This window comes from Hevea brasiliensis, chromosome 8 (assembly GCF_030052815.1).
Source record: "Hevea brasiliensis isolate MT/VB/25A 57/8 chromosome 8, ASM3005281v1, whole genome shotgun sequence".
Classification (NCBI taxonomy): domain Eukaryota; kingdom Viridiplantae; phylum Streptophyta; class Magnoliopsida; order Malpighiales; family Euphorbiaceae; genus Hevea; species Hevea brasiliensis.
In genome coordinates, this window is record NC_079500.1 from 25,987,249 (window position 1) to 26,005,495 (window position 18,247).

General features: G+C 27.9%; 1 protein-coding gene across 4 annotated transcripts; it reads right to left on the minus strand.

Moving 5' to 3' along the window:
* Positions 1–1,874: 1,874 nt before the first annotated feature.
* Positions 1,875–13,982, minus strand: LOC110662223 (wax ester synthase/diacylglycerol acyltransferase 11). 4 transcript variants are annotated; one of them, XM_021821137.2, is made up of 6 exons: positions 13,051–13,982; positions 12,297–12,369; positions 12,130–12,197; positions 3,657–3,866; positions 3,457–3,560; positions 1,875–2,404 (listed from the first exon to the last, which is right to left on the minus strand). In XM_021821137.2, the coding sequence occupies exons 1-6, from the start codon at positions 13,858–13,860 to the stop codon at positions 2,383–2,385; spliced, it is 1,287 nt and encodes a 428-aa protein (XP_021676829.1). In that variant the 5' UTR covers positions 13,861–13,982; the 3' UTR covers positions 1,875–2,382. The 4 variants fall into 4 exon arrangements, 2 of the variants coding, with proteins under 2 accessions (XP_021676829.1, XP_021676828.2); XM_021821136.2 differs by having other exon boundaries at positions 3,423–3,560; XR_009150664.1 differs by having other exon boundaries at positions 2,342–2,404; positions 3,457–3,537.
* Positions 13,983–18,247: the final 4,265 nt, after the last annotated feature.

Below are 18,247 nucleotides of genomic sequence, written 5' to 3' on the forward strand. Positions count from 1 at the left end.
AGTTCGATTATAATTGATAATTGACTGAATATTCTCGATTTTGGTTAATTTTATTTTTTTTCTTAAATTTGGTTTAGTTTAGTTTGGTTAATATTTTTAAAGTTGATTAATAACTTGGTTAGTTAAAAATTCAATTTGGCTTGATTCAGTTAACCAAATGCTCACCCTTACGGGCTCCTATTCTCAACTTGACATAATAGGGTGTTATGTACCAAAGTTATAGGTTCTATAATTAGTCAGTTTAAATGTATGGTTAGTTAATACAAATTAGAAATATACAAATGTATGGTAAAGTATTTTCTCAGTGGCGTACCAATTGAACATAAAGTTTTTGTTGTATTAGGAAATCCATAAGTGTTTACACCAAAAAAATTAATTTTAATTTAGGCCAATAATTTATTTAATTAATTTTTATAGATTAAAGTCCATTTTATTAATTAAATTTTAAGAGGCTTAAAGTAATTATAAAATAATTAATGGGTAGTTATTCATGAGATAAGATGGAGGCAGTTGAAATGAAATGAGAAGTTATGGAGCAGAGTTAAGGAGAGGCAATCTTTGCCATGCATAGAACTTGGAAAGTGGGGAAGCAGAAGACCCAAAGCCTTCTAGAAGAAATTATAAAATACAGGCGGCCAGCAACAAGAAAAGCCACAACCAACCAACATCAACAATACAAACTCGAGTCAGTCAATTAATCATTTCAATTACTCTGTTATTTTCAATTCCACAGCCTTGTTTTTATTTTTCAATATTCTATTTTAAATTTCACACTTTATATTTTCTTTTTAATAAGAACTATGATTGAGCGATTAAGTGGATCCACACTTAATGTAGATTAAAAAGTTTTCAGCAATATAAAATGTCTTATTTATTCTTGATATTTTTGAAGGTAAAATTTCCTTTTATCTTCTACTCTTCCTCTTTCAATAATTTCCCTCCAATCACATTCCCTTTTTTGAAGCAAACAATAATAAATTATGTTTTCATTTTTAAGAAAAAATTGTATTTTTTTGTCGAAACTATCAAATAGTGCATGTAATGGTGATAAAAACGATGATTTTTTTACTATATATTATAAATTAAGACTAATATGAAGTATAATTTATGAGTTATAATATTAATTAATTATTTTTTTTGTTAATTTATATTACATAAATATAATAATAGATTATATTAAATGGAGTTAATTATACATTGATCAATTTATAATTAGCTATATGACATGTAACATAGATCATATGTGAATGTTCATATAGTTAATTGTACATTGATTAATTTAATAATTGACTATATGGCATGTAAAGTAGATAAAATATAAAAAAATAAATGTAGAGGTAAAAAAAAATTAAAGTGGCAGACATATATTAATTGGCATGTACATAAAAAATAGTGACTTAACCTTGAGATTTGTAATGCTTAATGGATGAGAGAGAATTTATAATTTGAATTTCAAATTCTGCATATTGTTTTTAGAAAATCTCTACAAGAATAATAGTATAAAATCACAAATTTTTAATGAATGAAATTACACAAATGACCCAATTGATCCACATTAAATGTGGTTTCATTAGATTCCTCAAACTCTTTCCTTTCAGTAATCAAATTTCAGTTTTATTCCATGTACAATTTCTCTAATTTCAGTTAATATTTATTTTGATTTAAATAGAGCATTTATGGCAAAACTACATTCAGTATACCAATTTCTTATTTTATCTGATTTAGAAGTTATTAGAACGTATATTTTCTTGATTGATATATAAATAAAATCTAGCACACCCATAGTTTCCTAGCTGTTAACTAGCTAAATTATTTTAATGACAAATAATAAGATTGAAGAAAAATTAAAACTCATAGTTTCTAAACCATAAACATATATAAACTCTAGGATCACCAATTTATACCATTAATCTCTAATACAATCATATGAAATCATCAACTTTATAAAAAAAATTCAGAGTCTAAATGTATGCCTTGTTTGCAAAAACAATGAGCGCTCCACCAATTTGTTGAATGAGAGATGTATTCAAAGACTAAGGGCCAAGCAAGAAACACGCACTTGTACACACAATGAATACGCAAAAGGAACCTTTATTAAAGTTAATTACCTTCTTATTATTTTGACCAAAGTCAATGTATGCAAAAGGGTTGACCACATAGGTGCCCAAATTCCTTCAAAGGCAATTACTTGCCAGATAATGGCGACAATTTTTTTCCTTTATTGATTCTTTGTAATGACCATTTATCCTCCTAGTTTGACGGCAGCAAGAGCAGCTTCCTTCATTTCAAGCAGGGAGTTTTCAATGCATTTGGCAAAAAATTTAGGGTCAGGGATGATGTCTTTGGCCACTACAATTTGCATATCAGCTTGCCCTGCATAACTCACCATGTGCATTGACACTGCCTATTTGTATCACCAACCAAAAAAAACTTAGTAAAATTGGAAATATCATCAACAGTTACCATATTTTATTTTCAAATAATCCTTTTTTATAATTATTTTATGTTTTTTTTTTTAATTTTATTAGTGTGAATGAAAATTTATTAATTTAGTTAAAAGCTTACACTGAAATCTCAGGATTTATTCACTTACGAAAAATTGGAGTAATGTTTTCAAAATTTTTTTAAAAAAATTGGAAAATAAAATTTTGTACTCACATATACCAGTTTTCTAAATAAAGAACTACAAAGCTAATTTTCCAAAATTGAACTAAAATTTGAAAAAATAGATTCTAGTTGTTTTCCAAACGAAAACAATGATTATTTTTTTATAACCAAAATTATATTATGATTTTTTTATAATTAAAATTGAATAATTATTTAAAAACTATTTATTTACCATGATTAAAAAAATCATATTATTATAAAATAAATGGATATTATATATTAAAAAAATTTAAATAAAAATTAAAATAAGTTTTTAAACATATTTTTTAATTAAATGATTTATTTTTTTAATTATGAAAAATATAAATATATTTTATATTTTTTAAATAAAAATTAATTTTTTATTATTTACAGGTGAACATGTTTTCTCTTATTTTTCATAAAAAATAAAAATAAAAATTTTCTTAAAAATAGAAATAAAAAATAAAAATTGATTTCAACAAGTAAATTAGTACTTAGTGATACAATTATAATTTAAAATTTTTATTTTAAAAATTAATTTAAAAGTTACTATTAAATACTCAAAATTAGACATTAAAAACTTAAAAGTTACATGTCGATTTCTAACCACACAATCAAAGAGTCATCGGATCAATCAAAGCAAAATTATTAATTTATGAACCAAAATGATTAAACAAAAAAGTGGTAAATTAATAAAAAAAAAAAAGTGAAAATTGAAGAGACTATTACTATACGTTAGCCCTTGATTATTTTAGAAAAAGAATATAAGAAATTTTGGAGTTAAGAGGACATACTTGGGGTAAGCCAGTGACGTTAACCCTTACATACTTTATAGGATTGCCTGCTATAGTGAGCTTCTCTTTTGGTCCAACCACATTGGAGATGACATAGCTACAATTACTATGAATCCTGTAATTGAAAGAGGAAACAAACTACAAATCCACCAGAAGAATAACTATTAATGCATGCAAATCATGATTCATAAACTTAAAATCTAACAAATTAAATTTCTATATATTAGTTTTCACCTTACATCCCAGCAAGGTGATTGCTAAATCTGCAACTTTATATGAGAAATAACCCTCCAAGGACTTCTTCTTCAAGTCAAGTGTTGCCTTAGCTCTCTTCACATGCTGTAAAGGTTCAACATCTTTCGCATAATAAATAGGTAAGAGAATAATCCCAAATTTGTTACCCTTACGAGCCCTTGAATTGCTTTCGATCATCTTGGTCAGATCCTGAATATACAAGTCAGGCATTTTATCCAATTCTAGCTATAATATGTTTCAATTCATGCCAATGAAAACTAAATGTAAAAGATATAATTATATACACACACATAAGCATTGTTGTGGTTCACATGGTCATTGGCCTATAAAAGAGCCTCTTGTAATTTTACCATTATAATTTTTAACCTTTTATTAATGTTATTTGTATTCTTAAAGAGACTAGTTCACTTTTCACTTCATTAATAATATAATTATATCTTTTTAAAGAGTTTAATGTTGATCTTAGGGGACTAAGTTAATAATTACGTTGTTTTAAAAGTTAAAACTTATAATGTTAGCATTTAATCCTTGATGTTTTAGCCTTCTACCAAACATATCCTTATCGTTAAGAATCCCAGAAGATTCTCAACTTTATTTTTATAAATTTTTAAAATTTTTCAAGGTCTCTCATTTATACTGGCCATGGTTCGGTTTGATCATGAACTAGACTAGGATTGATTGGGTCAAAGTCAGGATCAGATCAAGTTAATAGTTCTGGTCTTTGAGCCAAGCTGGAATTGGTCCAAGGAAGCCACTTATGGTTTCCCTTTCTTTGAAATAGAACTGGTTGATTCAAAAATTTCAAATTTTTTTTTTTTACATTTTCCTAGATTATGTAGATGATTGTGAACATCTTTAATTCTATGATCATTCTCAAATAAGGTGCACAATAATTTTTATGAATTTTTAAAGTTAATTAGCATTTTTTAGATTTTTAGATTTGATTTGAAATTTTTAAAGTTCTACTTTTTTTTTTTTTAGCAATTTCTCTAGATTATATAGATGATAGTGAATATTTTAATTCTTGCTCCATTCTCAAATAAGGCACGCAATAATTTCAATGAAATTTGAAGTTAATTAGGGTATTTTAGATTTTTAATTTTATTAAAGTTTTATGAATTTAAAAATATACTCTTGGGTGCTTAAGGTGTAGAAATTTATGAAAGGGATTTCTTTTTAATTGACGAATTTTGTTGTTATTATTATTATTATTATTTGTGGAGAAAATAATTTATATAAAAATGATTTTTATTTTTTTTTAAAGGAAATGAGTTTATTATGAGTTAAAATGTTATATAGATGCATACATATTATGTAAGATATGCTGATGTGAAAATTGAAATTTTTATACATTTCTTACATAATTTATGGGAATTTGGAAGTTAGAATGAGCATATATATTTAGTTAATGCAATTGAGGATTGTGATGAAAGATTGTTATAATTAATTAATAGAATTTCTTTCAGGTGATTTAAAATAGATAGTGTTAAAATTTTATTTGAATATAATAGATGTGAAATGAGTTTGTTTAATTTCTTGTAAATAAAATTTTTTTATGGATCATGGTTTGGACTAATTAATGGATGGTTGGTTATATTTTAAATACAAGAATATTATATGCAATAAAATGATAAATTTATATTTAGTTGTTGCTAACTAAGATTGGTTGTGATGTTGGAAATTAAGAAAATTAAATTATTATTTTCATGTTAACTAGAAAATTATATAGCTAAATTATATATAATATATATGTTTTAGAAAATTTTCCATTTTTAATTTTACACTTTATTGTTACAAATTGATATATCAATAAAAATGAATGTTCATATTTCATTTGTAATTTTGTTACATTTAAATTTTTCTCAAGAATGTTAATTCAAAACTCATATTGGAACCATTTCAAACCAAACTGGATCCAAGCCCAATTGAAATCATAATTATAAAAAACCAAAATCAAAATCGTTTGAAAATTGGACTAGAACTAGCCTGAAACTAGCTAAATCTAGGCCAGTTTCAGTTCAAGTCCCAAGGGCCAAGAAATGGCCAGTTTCAACTCAAAACTGACCTTTTGCTGAGTCTACCCATAATCATAAAAATTAATGCTTCTTTTATAAGATGTTGAAGTTTAATTATTTTCATTTTCACAATGATTAAAGAAACTCATTAAAAAGTTTTCACATTGTTAAGAACTTAATTTTGATTGCCTAGTATGGTTTGGTCTTGTTAAATTATTCTAAAGTGTATTTTTTTGTTATTTTTGTTATCCCTATCAAGTAGTTACTAAGTAGTTATCTAAATAAGAGATAGGGTAGTTATCAATTTCTTTTATTTTGTATCAGACTTGTATCAGTTACTTTGTTCTGGTTCTTCCAAGAAAGAGGGCTATTGAATAAATATTTTTCTATGCTCTTCTTCTCTCTTTGGTTTATAATCCTGGGTAGTATTTAGTTCTATTTTTTACATGGCATTAGAGCCACAAGGGTGGTGATTTTCCCTTGGTGAAGAAGAGCTATTCATAGAAATGGATTCAACTAATCGCCCTGTGTTTTGGAGTGTGGAATTATTAAATAAGTCCAATTACAAACTTTGGAAGAGATGCATGGAGTCTTATCTTATTGGTGAAGATTTATGGGATGTTGTTCGAGATGATATCATAGCTCCAGCTGATGAGGATGAAAGTGCAAAAGAAGCTATGAAGAAATGGGGAATAAGAAATGCAAAGTAGAATTTATTTTAAAGAGATCCCTTTCTCATGATCTCTTTGATCATATCATGAATTGCAAATCAGCCAATGCCATCTGGAACATTGTCAATGCTTTATTTATTAAGAAGAATGTGGTGAGATAGCAAGTCTTAGAAAATGAGTTGGCTAATACAACTTAGTGTGATCTATCTATTTCCCAGTACTTCTTAAAAATAAAAAATCTATGTTCAAAAATTTCTCTTATGGATCTAATAGAAAGCAATTTTAGAATCATAAATGAAGCGATTCATTATTCATGGTCTTTGTCGTGAGTTTATTCCATTTGTTACTTTAGTTCAAGTTTGGGCTCAAGAGCCATCTTTGGTGGAATTTGAAAATATTCTTGCTTCTCAAGAGACCTTAGCTTATCAAATGGCTAGGATATCTATGTCTAGAGGTGAAGATGAAGCCTTATTTTCTAATAAGGAAATTTTTAATAATGAAGAGAAGCAAGGAAAGGCAGTTTATAAGCAAGGTGAACATTCCTCAACTCCTGATGGTAGTAAGAGGAATGTGAAGTGTTATAGATGTGGCAAATCTAGTCATATTAAAAGAAATTATAGAGCCAAGTTGAAAGCTAGTAATGTTGTTGAGAATAATGATAATGTTGAAGAAGAGGAGGAAGAGTGGGGCAAATGTTTTATGGCTGATACCACAACAGTAGATGCTTCGGCCTCGGTTAACCTTGAGGTTGATTGGATTGTGGACTCTAGTTAAGGACATCATTTGATTGGCAATCCCTCTCAATTCTTGTCTATTCATGACTATAAATAGAATGAAGCTATAATCACTATTGATAATACAGTTCTTCCAATAGAAAAAGGAAGGCATTGTCACCCTTCATAGTGTGAATAAAGAACCTATCACTCTAAACAGTGTCTACCATATACTAGGTATGAAGAAAAATCCTTTTTCTATGGCTAATGCTATTGATGCCAGTAACTTTGTTCTATTTGGCCCTAAAGATGTCATGTTTCTTCGAAATATTTCATTCTTGGAAGTAGATGTTATTCACAGAAGTCGAAGGGTTAAAGATCTTTTTATTTTATTAGCTTCTAGTTCTTAAGGTGAAAAAAAAAAGGTAAATATGATAATGCATCCTTGTGCCATGCTAGGCTTGGGCATATTAATATGGATAAATTAAAAGTCATAATGCATAAAATTTTGATAAATGGAATGCTTAACATTACTTCATTTTCTCATGACATATGTGAGGGTTGCTAGTATGGGAGACATATGGACTTTCATTTGTTAAGTCATATTCAAGGGGCCAGTGCTCCTTTAGAACTTGTTCATAGTGATGTCATGGGTCCTACAAGAATATCTTCTTACTCTGGTTGTCATTATATATTGTTTGTTAATGATTTTTCAAGATTTGCTTGGGTCTATTTCTTGAAACATATATAAGATATGTTGCTTAAATTCAAAGAATTTAAAGTGGTTGTTGAAGGAGTAGTTGGCGAGAAAATTCAAAGATTGTAGACTGATAATGGTGGAGAATTCATTTCTCATGAATTTTTTGATTTTTGTAATAAGCATGGGATTAGGAGGGAGTTGACATATGCTAATACACTACAATAAAATGGTATTATAGAGAGGAAAATTAGACATTTAGTGGGGACTTGTAAAAGCTAGTTGCATGTAAAAAAATTTACCTAAAGCTTTATGGGCAGAGGGCATTTCTTGCAGTGCTTATGTCATTAATCAGGTGCCTTACAATGTTAACAACTTGAAATCACCATATGAGTTGTTGTTTTTTGGTACAAAGCCTAGTGTTAAGCATTTTTGAGTTTTTAGTTCTATATGTTATGTTCACATACTTTCATCTTAAAGGAGCAAATTGGATGCAAAGGCCGAAAAGTGTATTTTTATTGGTTATGATGATAAAAAGAAGGTAAAGGAAGCACTTAAGAGAATGAAAGTGGGTAAAGCCTGTGGACCCGATGAAATACCAATTGAAGTGTGGAAGTATTTGGGAGATATGGGAGTGGCATGGTTAACTAAATTATTTAATAAGATTCTAAACTCAAAGAAAATGCCTGATGAATGGAGGAAGAGTATTTTAGTACCTATTTTTAAAAATGAGGGAGACATACAGAGTTGCTCAAACTATAGGGAAATTAAACTCATGAGCCATACTATGAAGTTGTGGGAGAGAGTTGTGGAGTATCGACTACGTCATGATACTTCTATCTCTCTCAATCAATTTGGTTTCATGCCCGATCGTTCAACTATGGAAGCGATCTTTCTCATTAGAAGCTTGATGGAGAAATATAGAGATGGAAAGAAAGATCTACACATGGTTTTTATTGATTTGGAGAAGGCTTATGATAGTGTTCCAAGAGAGGTCTTATGGAATGTGTTAGAACAAAAGAGGGTATCTATTAGGCACATACAAGTATTGAAAGATATGTATGAAGGAGCAACTACTATTGTGCGCACAGTGGGAGGGGACACAAGAGATTTTCCGATCTCAATTGGATTACACCAAGGATCAGCCATAAGCCCTTACCTTTTCACATTAGTTTTAGATGAAAAACATATACAAGAGAGTATTCCTTGGTGCATGATGTTTGCGGATGATATTGTTCTGATAGATGAGACACAAGAAGGAGTCAATAGGAAGCTAGAACTTTGGAGAAGTACTCTAGAGTCAAAGGGTTTTAAGTTAAGTAGAACGAAGACAGAATACATGCATTGCAAGTTCAGTGAAGGCCAAACTGGTGATAGGGAAGGAGTTAGTTTGAATGGAGTGGTACTGTCTCAAAGTAATCACTTTAAATATCTAGGCTCAGTCCTTCAAGTAGATGGGGGATGTGAGGAGGATGTTAGTCATAGGATTAAAGCCAGATGGTTGAAGTGGAGACGTGCCATGGGAGTTTTATGTGATCGTAAGATTCCCAATAAATTAAAAGGAAAATTTTACCGTACAGCCATACGTCCGGCTATGTTATATGGTAGTGAGTGTTGGGCACTGAAAGAGTCGTATGCATCTAAGATAAGAGTTGCAGAGATGAGAATGTTAAGGTGGATGAGTGGCCATACTAGACTAGATAAAGTCCGTAATGAAAGTATTAGAGAAAAGGTAGGAGTGGTGCCAATTGAAGATAAGTTGAGAGAAGGGAGATTGAGGTGGTTTGGTCATGTGAAGCGTAGACATACGGAGGCTCCAGTTAGACAAGTAGAGCACATTAGGTTAGAGGATAGAAAGAAAAAAAGGGGTAGACCTAAATTGACTTGGAGGAGAGTAGTACAATATGACTTAGAAGCATTACACATTTCTGAGGATTTAACCCAAAATCGTTCAGAGTGGAAAAAGTGAATCCATATAGCCGACCTCAAATTTTTGGGATAATGGCTTAGTTGAGTTGAGTTGAGTTGTATGATAAAAAGAAGGGTTGGAAATGCATTGATCCTAAAACAAAAAAGTGTGTAGTGTCTAGAGATGTTGTATTTGATGAAATCTCTTCGTATCATTCATTACAAGATATTGTCATTTATGATGGTCACGAAAATAAGGAAGCTGATTGTTATTCCAAAGAAGAGGTGTTATTGTCGATTTCATCAAATGACTCTAATGCTAATGGGTCCTCCTCTATCTTATTCTCCATTGATCCAAGAGCAAGTTGGCAGGGAGAAAGGTCAAATAGAACATGATCAACCCCATTAAGAAGAACAAATGGATGCTATAGATATTTCATCTCTACCATCTCTTAGAAAATCAAAAAGAAAAATTGTGCAACCAACTCCAAACAGGGACAATAATTTTGTTAGCATAGTTTCTTATTTTCTTGCTGGTCCTGTTGATGAAAATGAACCTACTTGTTTTAATAATGCCAAAGATTTCAAAGAATGGAAAGATGCTATGGATGAAGAAATGGGAGCACTTTACAAAAATAAAACTTGGGATCTTATATCTTAGCCACAAAATGTGTGCTTGTGATGTGCAAATGGATCTATAAAATCAAAAGAATAGCAAATGGAAGTGTGGAATGTTACAAAGCAAGGCTAGTTGCTATGGTTTTTTTTCACCAAAATATGGAGAAGAATATAAAGAAACTTTCAGTCCAGTGGCAAAAATGACATATGTTCAAATTGTTATTTATTTGGCAGCTAGTCTTAGTTGGAAGTTATGGCAATTAGATGTCAAGAATGCTTTCTTGTATGGTGAGACGGAGAAAGATATATGCATGGAATAACCACGAGGTTATGTTTCAAGTACTCATCCAGATTATGCGTGTAAGCTAAATAAGGCTCTTTATGGGTTAAAACAAGCTCCAAGAACTCAGCATGGAAAAATGGCACAATATTTGCAATTTTGTGGCTATCATTCTTGTAACTCATATCCTAGTTTGTTAGTTAAAAAGCAAGATTGCTTGCATGTTATTGTTCTTCTGTATGTTGATGATATGATTATAATTAGCAATGATGCTTTGGGCTGAATTGTCTCTTTGATTTGAAATGAAAATTTTGAGGGAGTTATGTCTTTTTCTTGGTTTGGAGGTGAATAAAGTTGAATATGGATAATTTGTATGTTAGAGCATATATGCAAAGAAGGTATTGGAGAGGTTTTCTATGAACAAAAATAAATTATGTTCCACTCCTCTTGATGCTAATGTTAAATTGTGGCATGATGTGGGTAGGCTTCTATTAAATCCTCAACCATTTCTGTGCTCTTGTTTGAAGTCTGGTTTGTTTGACTATTACACGACAGGAATTGCTTTTTTGTTGGACTTGTAAGCCAATCTCTACAAGCTCCTAGAAAACTACATGGATGCAGCTAAGAGAATCTTTAAGTATGTGAGCTCCACTATTAATTTAGGTCTTTTATATAAAAAAGAAGCTGATTTTTTTTTAAGGGCTATGTTGATGTTGATTTTGGTGGTGATTTGGAAAATCAAAAATCAACTTTAGGTTATGTGTTCTTTTGTGGTTCAATTGGTGTTTCTTGGTGCAGTAAGAAGTAAGGCTCAGTCTCACTTTCTACCACTGAAGCAGAGTACAAAGTTTCATCTCTTGCAGCTCCAGAATGTGTATGGTTAAAGTATCTAATTGAGGAAGTTTACTATGCAATTCACAATCCTATTACTCTCCATGGTGACAACCAAAGCGCTCTCAAGCTAACTTCCAATCCAGTTTGTCATGTAAGAACAAAGAAAATCAAGATAGAACATCACTTCATTCATAAGAAAGTGCTTGAAGGAGTCATTGAAGTGAAAGAGGTGAACAACAAAGATAATTTTGTTGATATTTTCACCAAGTCCTTGTCTAAAGGACCTTTTGAATTCCTTCGATCTAAGCTTGGACTGATTTCAAAAAATACACTGTAAGGGAGAGCGTTAAATTATTCTAAAGTGTATTTTTTTATTATTATTATTATCCCTATCAAATAGTTATCTAAGTAAGATATAGGATAATTATCAATTTCTTTTATTTTGTATCAGACTTGTATTAGTTACTTTCTTCTCGTTTTTCCAATAAAGAAGGCTATTGAATAAATATTTTGTTGTGCTCTTCTTTTATCTTTGATTTATAATCCTGGATAGTATTTAGTTTTATTTTTCACAGGTCTAATAGTTAAAAGTATATTATTCACCTAACATATGTTAGACTCAAATCCCTACTTCTTCAATCTCTCTATAAAAAAAATCCTAAAAATTAAGCATTAACTTTTTTTTTTTAATTTCAAAATTTTAGCATTTAACTTACCTCCAATCCTAGTTGCTTTCTTAAATTAACCGTGGCTACTCCTGTGATTCGCTGATTCTTCTTCAAAGCTAACAAAGATATTGAACCCAAGTTAAATTAAGAAATTTTTTATTATAATTCAAAAATATAATATTTGTTAATCAAAGGGTGTTGAAGATAGGACTTACAATTTGGCGATCGATGATCCAAGTACTTTGAAAATCCAGCTGATATCATCCCCAAAAGAACATCATTAATAGTCTGCATTAACACATAAAATTAAATAGGATTAACTATATATATATATATATATATAAATTCATAATAAATTAAATTTAAATAATTTTTTTTAATTTTTATTAAGCATTCAATTTCTTACCGTAAGACTAAATATGTTGCATGGTATAGGAAAATTACCTATAATGAATTTAAATAATTTTTTTTTAATAATATGAGGTCATAAAAATTTTAGGAAATTAATAAGTGAGTCAAACATAAAGTTAGTGAACTTCTTGAAATATTTTTTTGGTAAATCAAATATTTAATTTAAAAGATATTACTTTTCAAGAGATTATTGTGTCTTCCTTGAGCATATGCACTCTTTCGTAAGATATGAGACCTATTATTATTTAATTTAAGTAATAACTATAATTACGTTTTAAAAAATTAAAGAATATAATTACAAATAAATGAGCCAAATTAAGTTTTTTTTTTTTTTTTGCTAGCTCACACTCTATATTAAACACATTTTAGATTGAGGTTCAAATTTAATTGGCTTATTTATTATAAATTTATTTTAAACAGGTTAAAATATTTATTTTGAAAATCTTAATATACTTAAGTATTTGTAAATAACTGTACAGTAAAATTTATTAAACGAGTATTAAAAATAAAATTGAAGTGTTTTAAGAAAAGAAAGGAGAAGAGTGGCATATACTTTACCGCATTAGCAATAGCCTTTTTTACCACTTTCATGTCCTCAATCAATAAATGGGCAGTAACAACTTCCCTAGGCCACAGCTCCACCCCTTCACCGCCGGAGATAACCGTCTTCCGGTCTCTAACCCACAAACTCCTCAACACCATCTCCAAATAGAAAAACAAACTATACAAAACTACCTTCAAGAACCCCATCAAAATATTCAAAGTATACAAAACCATCTTCAAGAACCCCATCAAAACCCCTCTCTGAAACCACAATTTCCTAAAACTTCCCTTCCGATTCTTGCGGCTACCTCCAATATCCAAGATGGGCACAGCCTCTGGATCCTCCACCTTTCTGCAACTTCCGAGCAAAATTGACATCAGGTCGATCCCATCCCCAAGTGCGTGATGAAACCTGAAAACAGCGCACGGTGGCTCCCACATTATGTGAACTTCCCACAAAGGCTTGTCCAAGCTAAGTGGGCAGCTTACTGATAAGCCTGCTATATAATCGTTCACTATTTTCTCAATATCACTGCCGTCGTTGTTGGTGGCTTCGGCGGGGTTTTCAACAACTAAGATGTGTTTGTCGAGGTCGACCTCTGTTCTTCTCCAGTGTTCCAATCCATTCTTGTCGTGTACAAGGAGACTGCAAAATCTTGGGTGCTTCAACATGAGAGAGTTCCTTATGGTGGTTTTTACAGCTTCCACGTCCATGGCGTATTCAACGCCGAGTGCACAGTGGATTATGGTGTCCATCTCTGGCCGGAGAAATAGCCGGCCGGAGGGACTCAGTGGCTCGTCGGAGACTTTTACTCGAGAAGTCATTGGAGAGAGTGGAATTTATTTTGTTTTGTTGCACAAGGCCTTTAAAATTTAGTTACTAAACTTGGGAGAAAGGAAAGAGAGAATGAGGATCGAGAAGGAAGCCCATTTTTTTCTAAACTAGGACCGCAGACTTAAATATAGGCTGCCATAATAATAACGACAAATGTATTTTTAATTTATAAAATAATTTAAAAATAAATAATTAATTATTTAGATAAAAAGTCCATTTAAACACTTAAAGTTATATTAAATAGTCTGTTTTAAAGTCTAATAAGCTTTCAACTTAAAAAAAAATTAAATAAGTTATTCATATTTTAAAAATATATCAAATAAATTTTAAGGATAAATAAATCATTTAATTTTTAAAAATAAATTAAAAAAATTAAATATAACTTACTTCTAATGTAAATCCAACTAAGATCATGCAAGAAGTTTTTCTAATGCAACTCATCAATAATCTATCCATATTATTTACAACATCCATTTAAGTATTTATTGTATTCTGGAACATATTAATAAATTATGTCTTTTACCAAACAGTTCAAGAAAATTCTCTATAAAAACTACAACAAAAATAATAAATTCAAGAGAAATTTCTTAAATTATTCAATAAAAAATCACTTACTAAAATGTTACAAATTAAATATGTAAGATTATTGATGAGGACTAAAAAAATCTTTATGAACGAACTTGACTAAATTTATATTAGAGATAAATTATAATTTGATATTCTTTTATCTATTTTTAAAAGTTAAAAGTTTATTTATTTTCAAATAGTAAAAAAGCTTATTTAAAATATGAAAGACTTATTTAATTTTTTTTACAAATTAAAGGAATTAATTGAATCTCGAAATACTTCAAAAATTTATATAACTAATAATCCATACTTTAAGGTCAAAATAGGCTTTCTGCCAACTATTTAAGACTAATTTTTAAATAATTCAAATATTTGACTAAATAATATTAAAAAGTAAATTAATTTATTAAAACTACTAAAAAGATTTATGATTTGAGTTTTAATTAGTTAAAGATTAATTTTAAAATAAATAAATTATAAATAAAATATTTATAATTTTTAACTTATTTTAAATATTTTTTAACTTATAAATTTAATTAAATATTAATTTATTTATAATTTTTTTATTTATAAATAGATTTAACTGATTTATAAATTAAACAAAATATCTTTTAATATTAAATATATACTATATAATTAATCTTCTTTTACAAATTAATATTAATATATTAATATTGAATTAATTTTAATATACTATCTTATATATCATAAATTTATTATTTTAATATTTAATTAACTTACTTTTTTTAAAAGCATTTAATTAGCTTACTTATTTACTATTAGATTTTAATTAATACTACTTAATTTTTAGTGAATAATCATTTCTCAAAATTGAATATTTAAAAAAACCAACAAATTTATAATATCTATAAAAGTAGTTTAAAAGAGTAATTTTTATACCCATCTTGAATTTTGTTTTGTGGCTCACTTCTATCTCTTAACTTTAATCTTTTATTAAAATATTTCTACACTTCAATTTTATTTCACAAAAAATCTTTCCAACCTATAATAGCAAGTTTTCAGATTAAAAACTTCATTTAAATTATAGTGTGATATTTATAAATGTAATTTCAGTATTTTCTAATGAAAAGTAAATTCTTATTTTCAAAAAATAAATCATTATAATAACATTGATATTTTTGTGATAAGTTCAGATAATAATTGAAACGATCAATGCCTTTTAAGTGTGAGAGAAAAAAAAAAAGTAATTTCATTTTTTTTTAAACTTGAAGACCTGTTGTAATAGGTTAGAGAGATTTTTTGTGAAGTAAAATTAAAATTCAGAATTTTTTTTTAGTATCAAATTGAAGATAAGAGACAGAAATAAAATGGAATAAGGTTCAATTTGATCACTGTACTTATTGAAGATATTTAATTTAACTCATTTTTAACTTTTAGTCTAATTTAATCCATAAGTTTTAATTTATGTTCAATTTAGTCCAATTAATAAAAATATTATTTTTTAATATTAAAATATAATATAAAAATAATTTATTTAATATATTAATTATACAAATTATACAATATAAAAATAATATTTTAATATCATTTTTAAAATAGTTGAATATATTACGAGAAATAAAAAATTTAAAATATTAAAATCTTTATTTACTCGAATTACCCAATTAAATTTTGAATTATGCAATTTCGTGTCCATAACTTTTCAATTTCATAACCTTTAAAAAAAAAAAAAAAAAAATCCAACAAGCAGAACAAATCACGTGTTGAACTCGTGCTAGCAAATAGCGTGTGGAAGTATGGCTTCTGTGAGCTTCTTTACAGCAATTAAATTAATTAATTAGCAAACATGCTTTTCGAAAGGCTAATAAGGAAACATGCTCTTTGTAAGGTTGTAAGGTCCGTTATGTATAATTGAGCACTGTTATTTATAGTGTTTCTTCTTTTATAAATTTAAAAGATGCAAGAGAAATTAAATAAAGAAAACTATATATTAAAAGAAAATGACGTAAACGTTGATGTAAAAATAACAAAACAAAATATTTATAGAAGAAAAATCATTAACATCATATATATTGTTATGAACATTTTTTTTTCTCTTGTTATTTTTTTATGCAATAATAAAATTATTTAATTATATATAATTTTAAAACATATATATAACTTTTTTAATGGCTCAAAGATTTTTTTTTATTTAAATATTAAATTTATGAGTTTTTTTAATGAAATGCCTTTAAGGCATGAGTAAAAAAGCAATTAAATTATTTTAATCATTTATATTGTCATATGGTTTTACTCATCATAATAATATTTTATTCTACAAAAATGATGGATTTTAATTAAATGTGAATTGTTTCGAAGTTTATAAATTGTTTCATATAATTAATTTTGTAAAATTCACTATAAGAAAAAAAAAATAACGACTATAATTATCAACCTTATTGGTAATTTTGGACATATTACTGACAAAAAGAAATGTCAAAAAAATTAAAATTTGAAATAATTTTTATCAACAATAATATCGATGAATTACTGATAGAATCCTAACTCAACGTAAAGACTCTATTAGTAGATTTTTAAAAAGTAAATAAAAATTAAAATTTTAAAGCAAAAAAAGAAAAAAAAATACCACAAAAAGAAAAAAAAATACCAACGATAGTTATACAGTCAGTAATTACTGATCACAAGGATTTCATCAGTAAATTTTTGAGCAGTAATTATCTACTACAAGGATTGCGTTGATAAATTTTAAGAAGTAAATAAAATAAAAAATCTTTAAAAATAAAAAAAAAATACCAATGATAATTTTGTGGTCGGTATTTACCAACTACAAAAATTTCATCAGTTAAAAAATATGAAGTGAATAAAAATTAAAATTTCAAATTGTAAAGAAATTCTATGATGACAATTTTGCGGTAGATAATTACTTATTACTACGGTTTCATTAGTAGATCATAAAAAATGTGAATATCATTTTTGAATAGAATATAAAGGAGTTAGCATCTTGATATACGTGAGACCTACTTTAGAAAAAATTATTTTATAGACGTATTGAGCACAACACATTACATCGATGAAGTGGTACACCCAATTAACAAGAGCACGACACTCCGTTTCTAGTAATATGAGAAAAAACTTTATTAAAAAAATAATATATTTAAATGTCTTCCAATACTGTTCATCATCGGCTAGAATTAAAAGCCCCTTCAATATGTTATTTTTGAACCAAGACCCCTCAAATTTAAAGGAAGGTAGAGGTAACAGTTATTTAATTCATCACACTGCTTTAATTTAAAACCTCTTTCAACTCAGCACATAATTTAATGAACATATCCTAAATAAAACGAAAAACACATATTTAAAAAGTAAGTGCTGCAATATCAGATTCACAATTACAAGAATTTACTTGATAGTGGTGGAGCATATTATTAAAGTTTCTCAAGTCTTCTAATATCTTTAAATCTATGGACAAAGGAAAGCTACATTTCCTTTTAAATTTTGATCATATTTATAATTATTGAGTAGATTTTTAGTTTTATAGTAAATAATTTAAAAATAAATAAATAATTATTATAAATTAGTAAATAATGATAGCTACTTTATTTTCTATTTAATTCATCTTTTCTTAAGAAAAAAAGTATGATGATGATGTCGGAAATTTTGAGTAATAAATTCAATGATAATAAATTTTGATTAAACCTCACGCCAATTTTGTTATTTCATGATCAGAGTTATTTCTTGGTTGAATTCATTAGTGAATGAGGCTTATTTTTAGTTTTTGTCTTTTTAAACCTTGATTTTTGCTTATAATTGCTTTTTTCTTTTTTTTGAATTTGAATAAAAATGATAGAG

What these genes read in the sequence shown, in the direction of transcription:
- LOC110662223 (XM_021821136.2), bottom strand. Translation starts at nt 13,860, where the DNA reads ATGACTTCTCGAGTAAAAGTCTCCGACGAGCCACTGAGTCCCTCCGGC. An exon ending in GAAAGCAACTAGGATTGGAG is followed by an intron (nt 3,867 to 12,129) that starts GTAAGTTAAATG and finishes TTGTATATTCAG; the next exon opens with GATCTGACCAAGATGATCGA. An exon ending in TCACCTTGCTGGGATGTAAG is followed by an intron (nt 3,561 to 3,656) that starts GTGAAAACTAAT and finishes GTGGATTTGTAG; the next exon opens with TTTGTTTCCTCTTTCAATTA.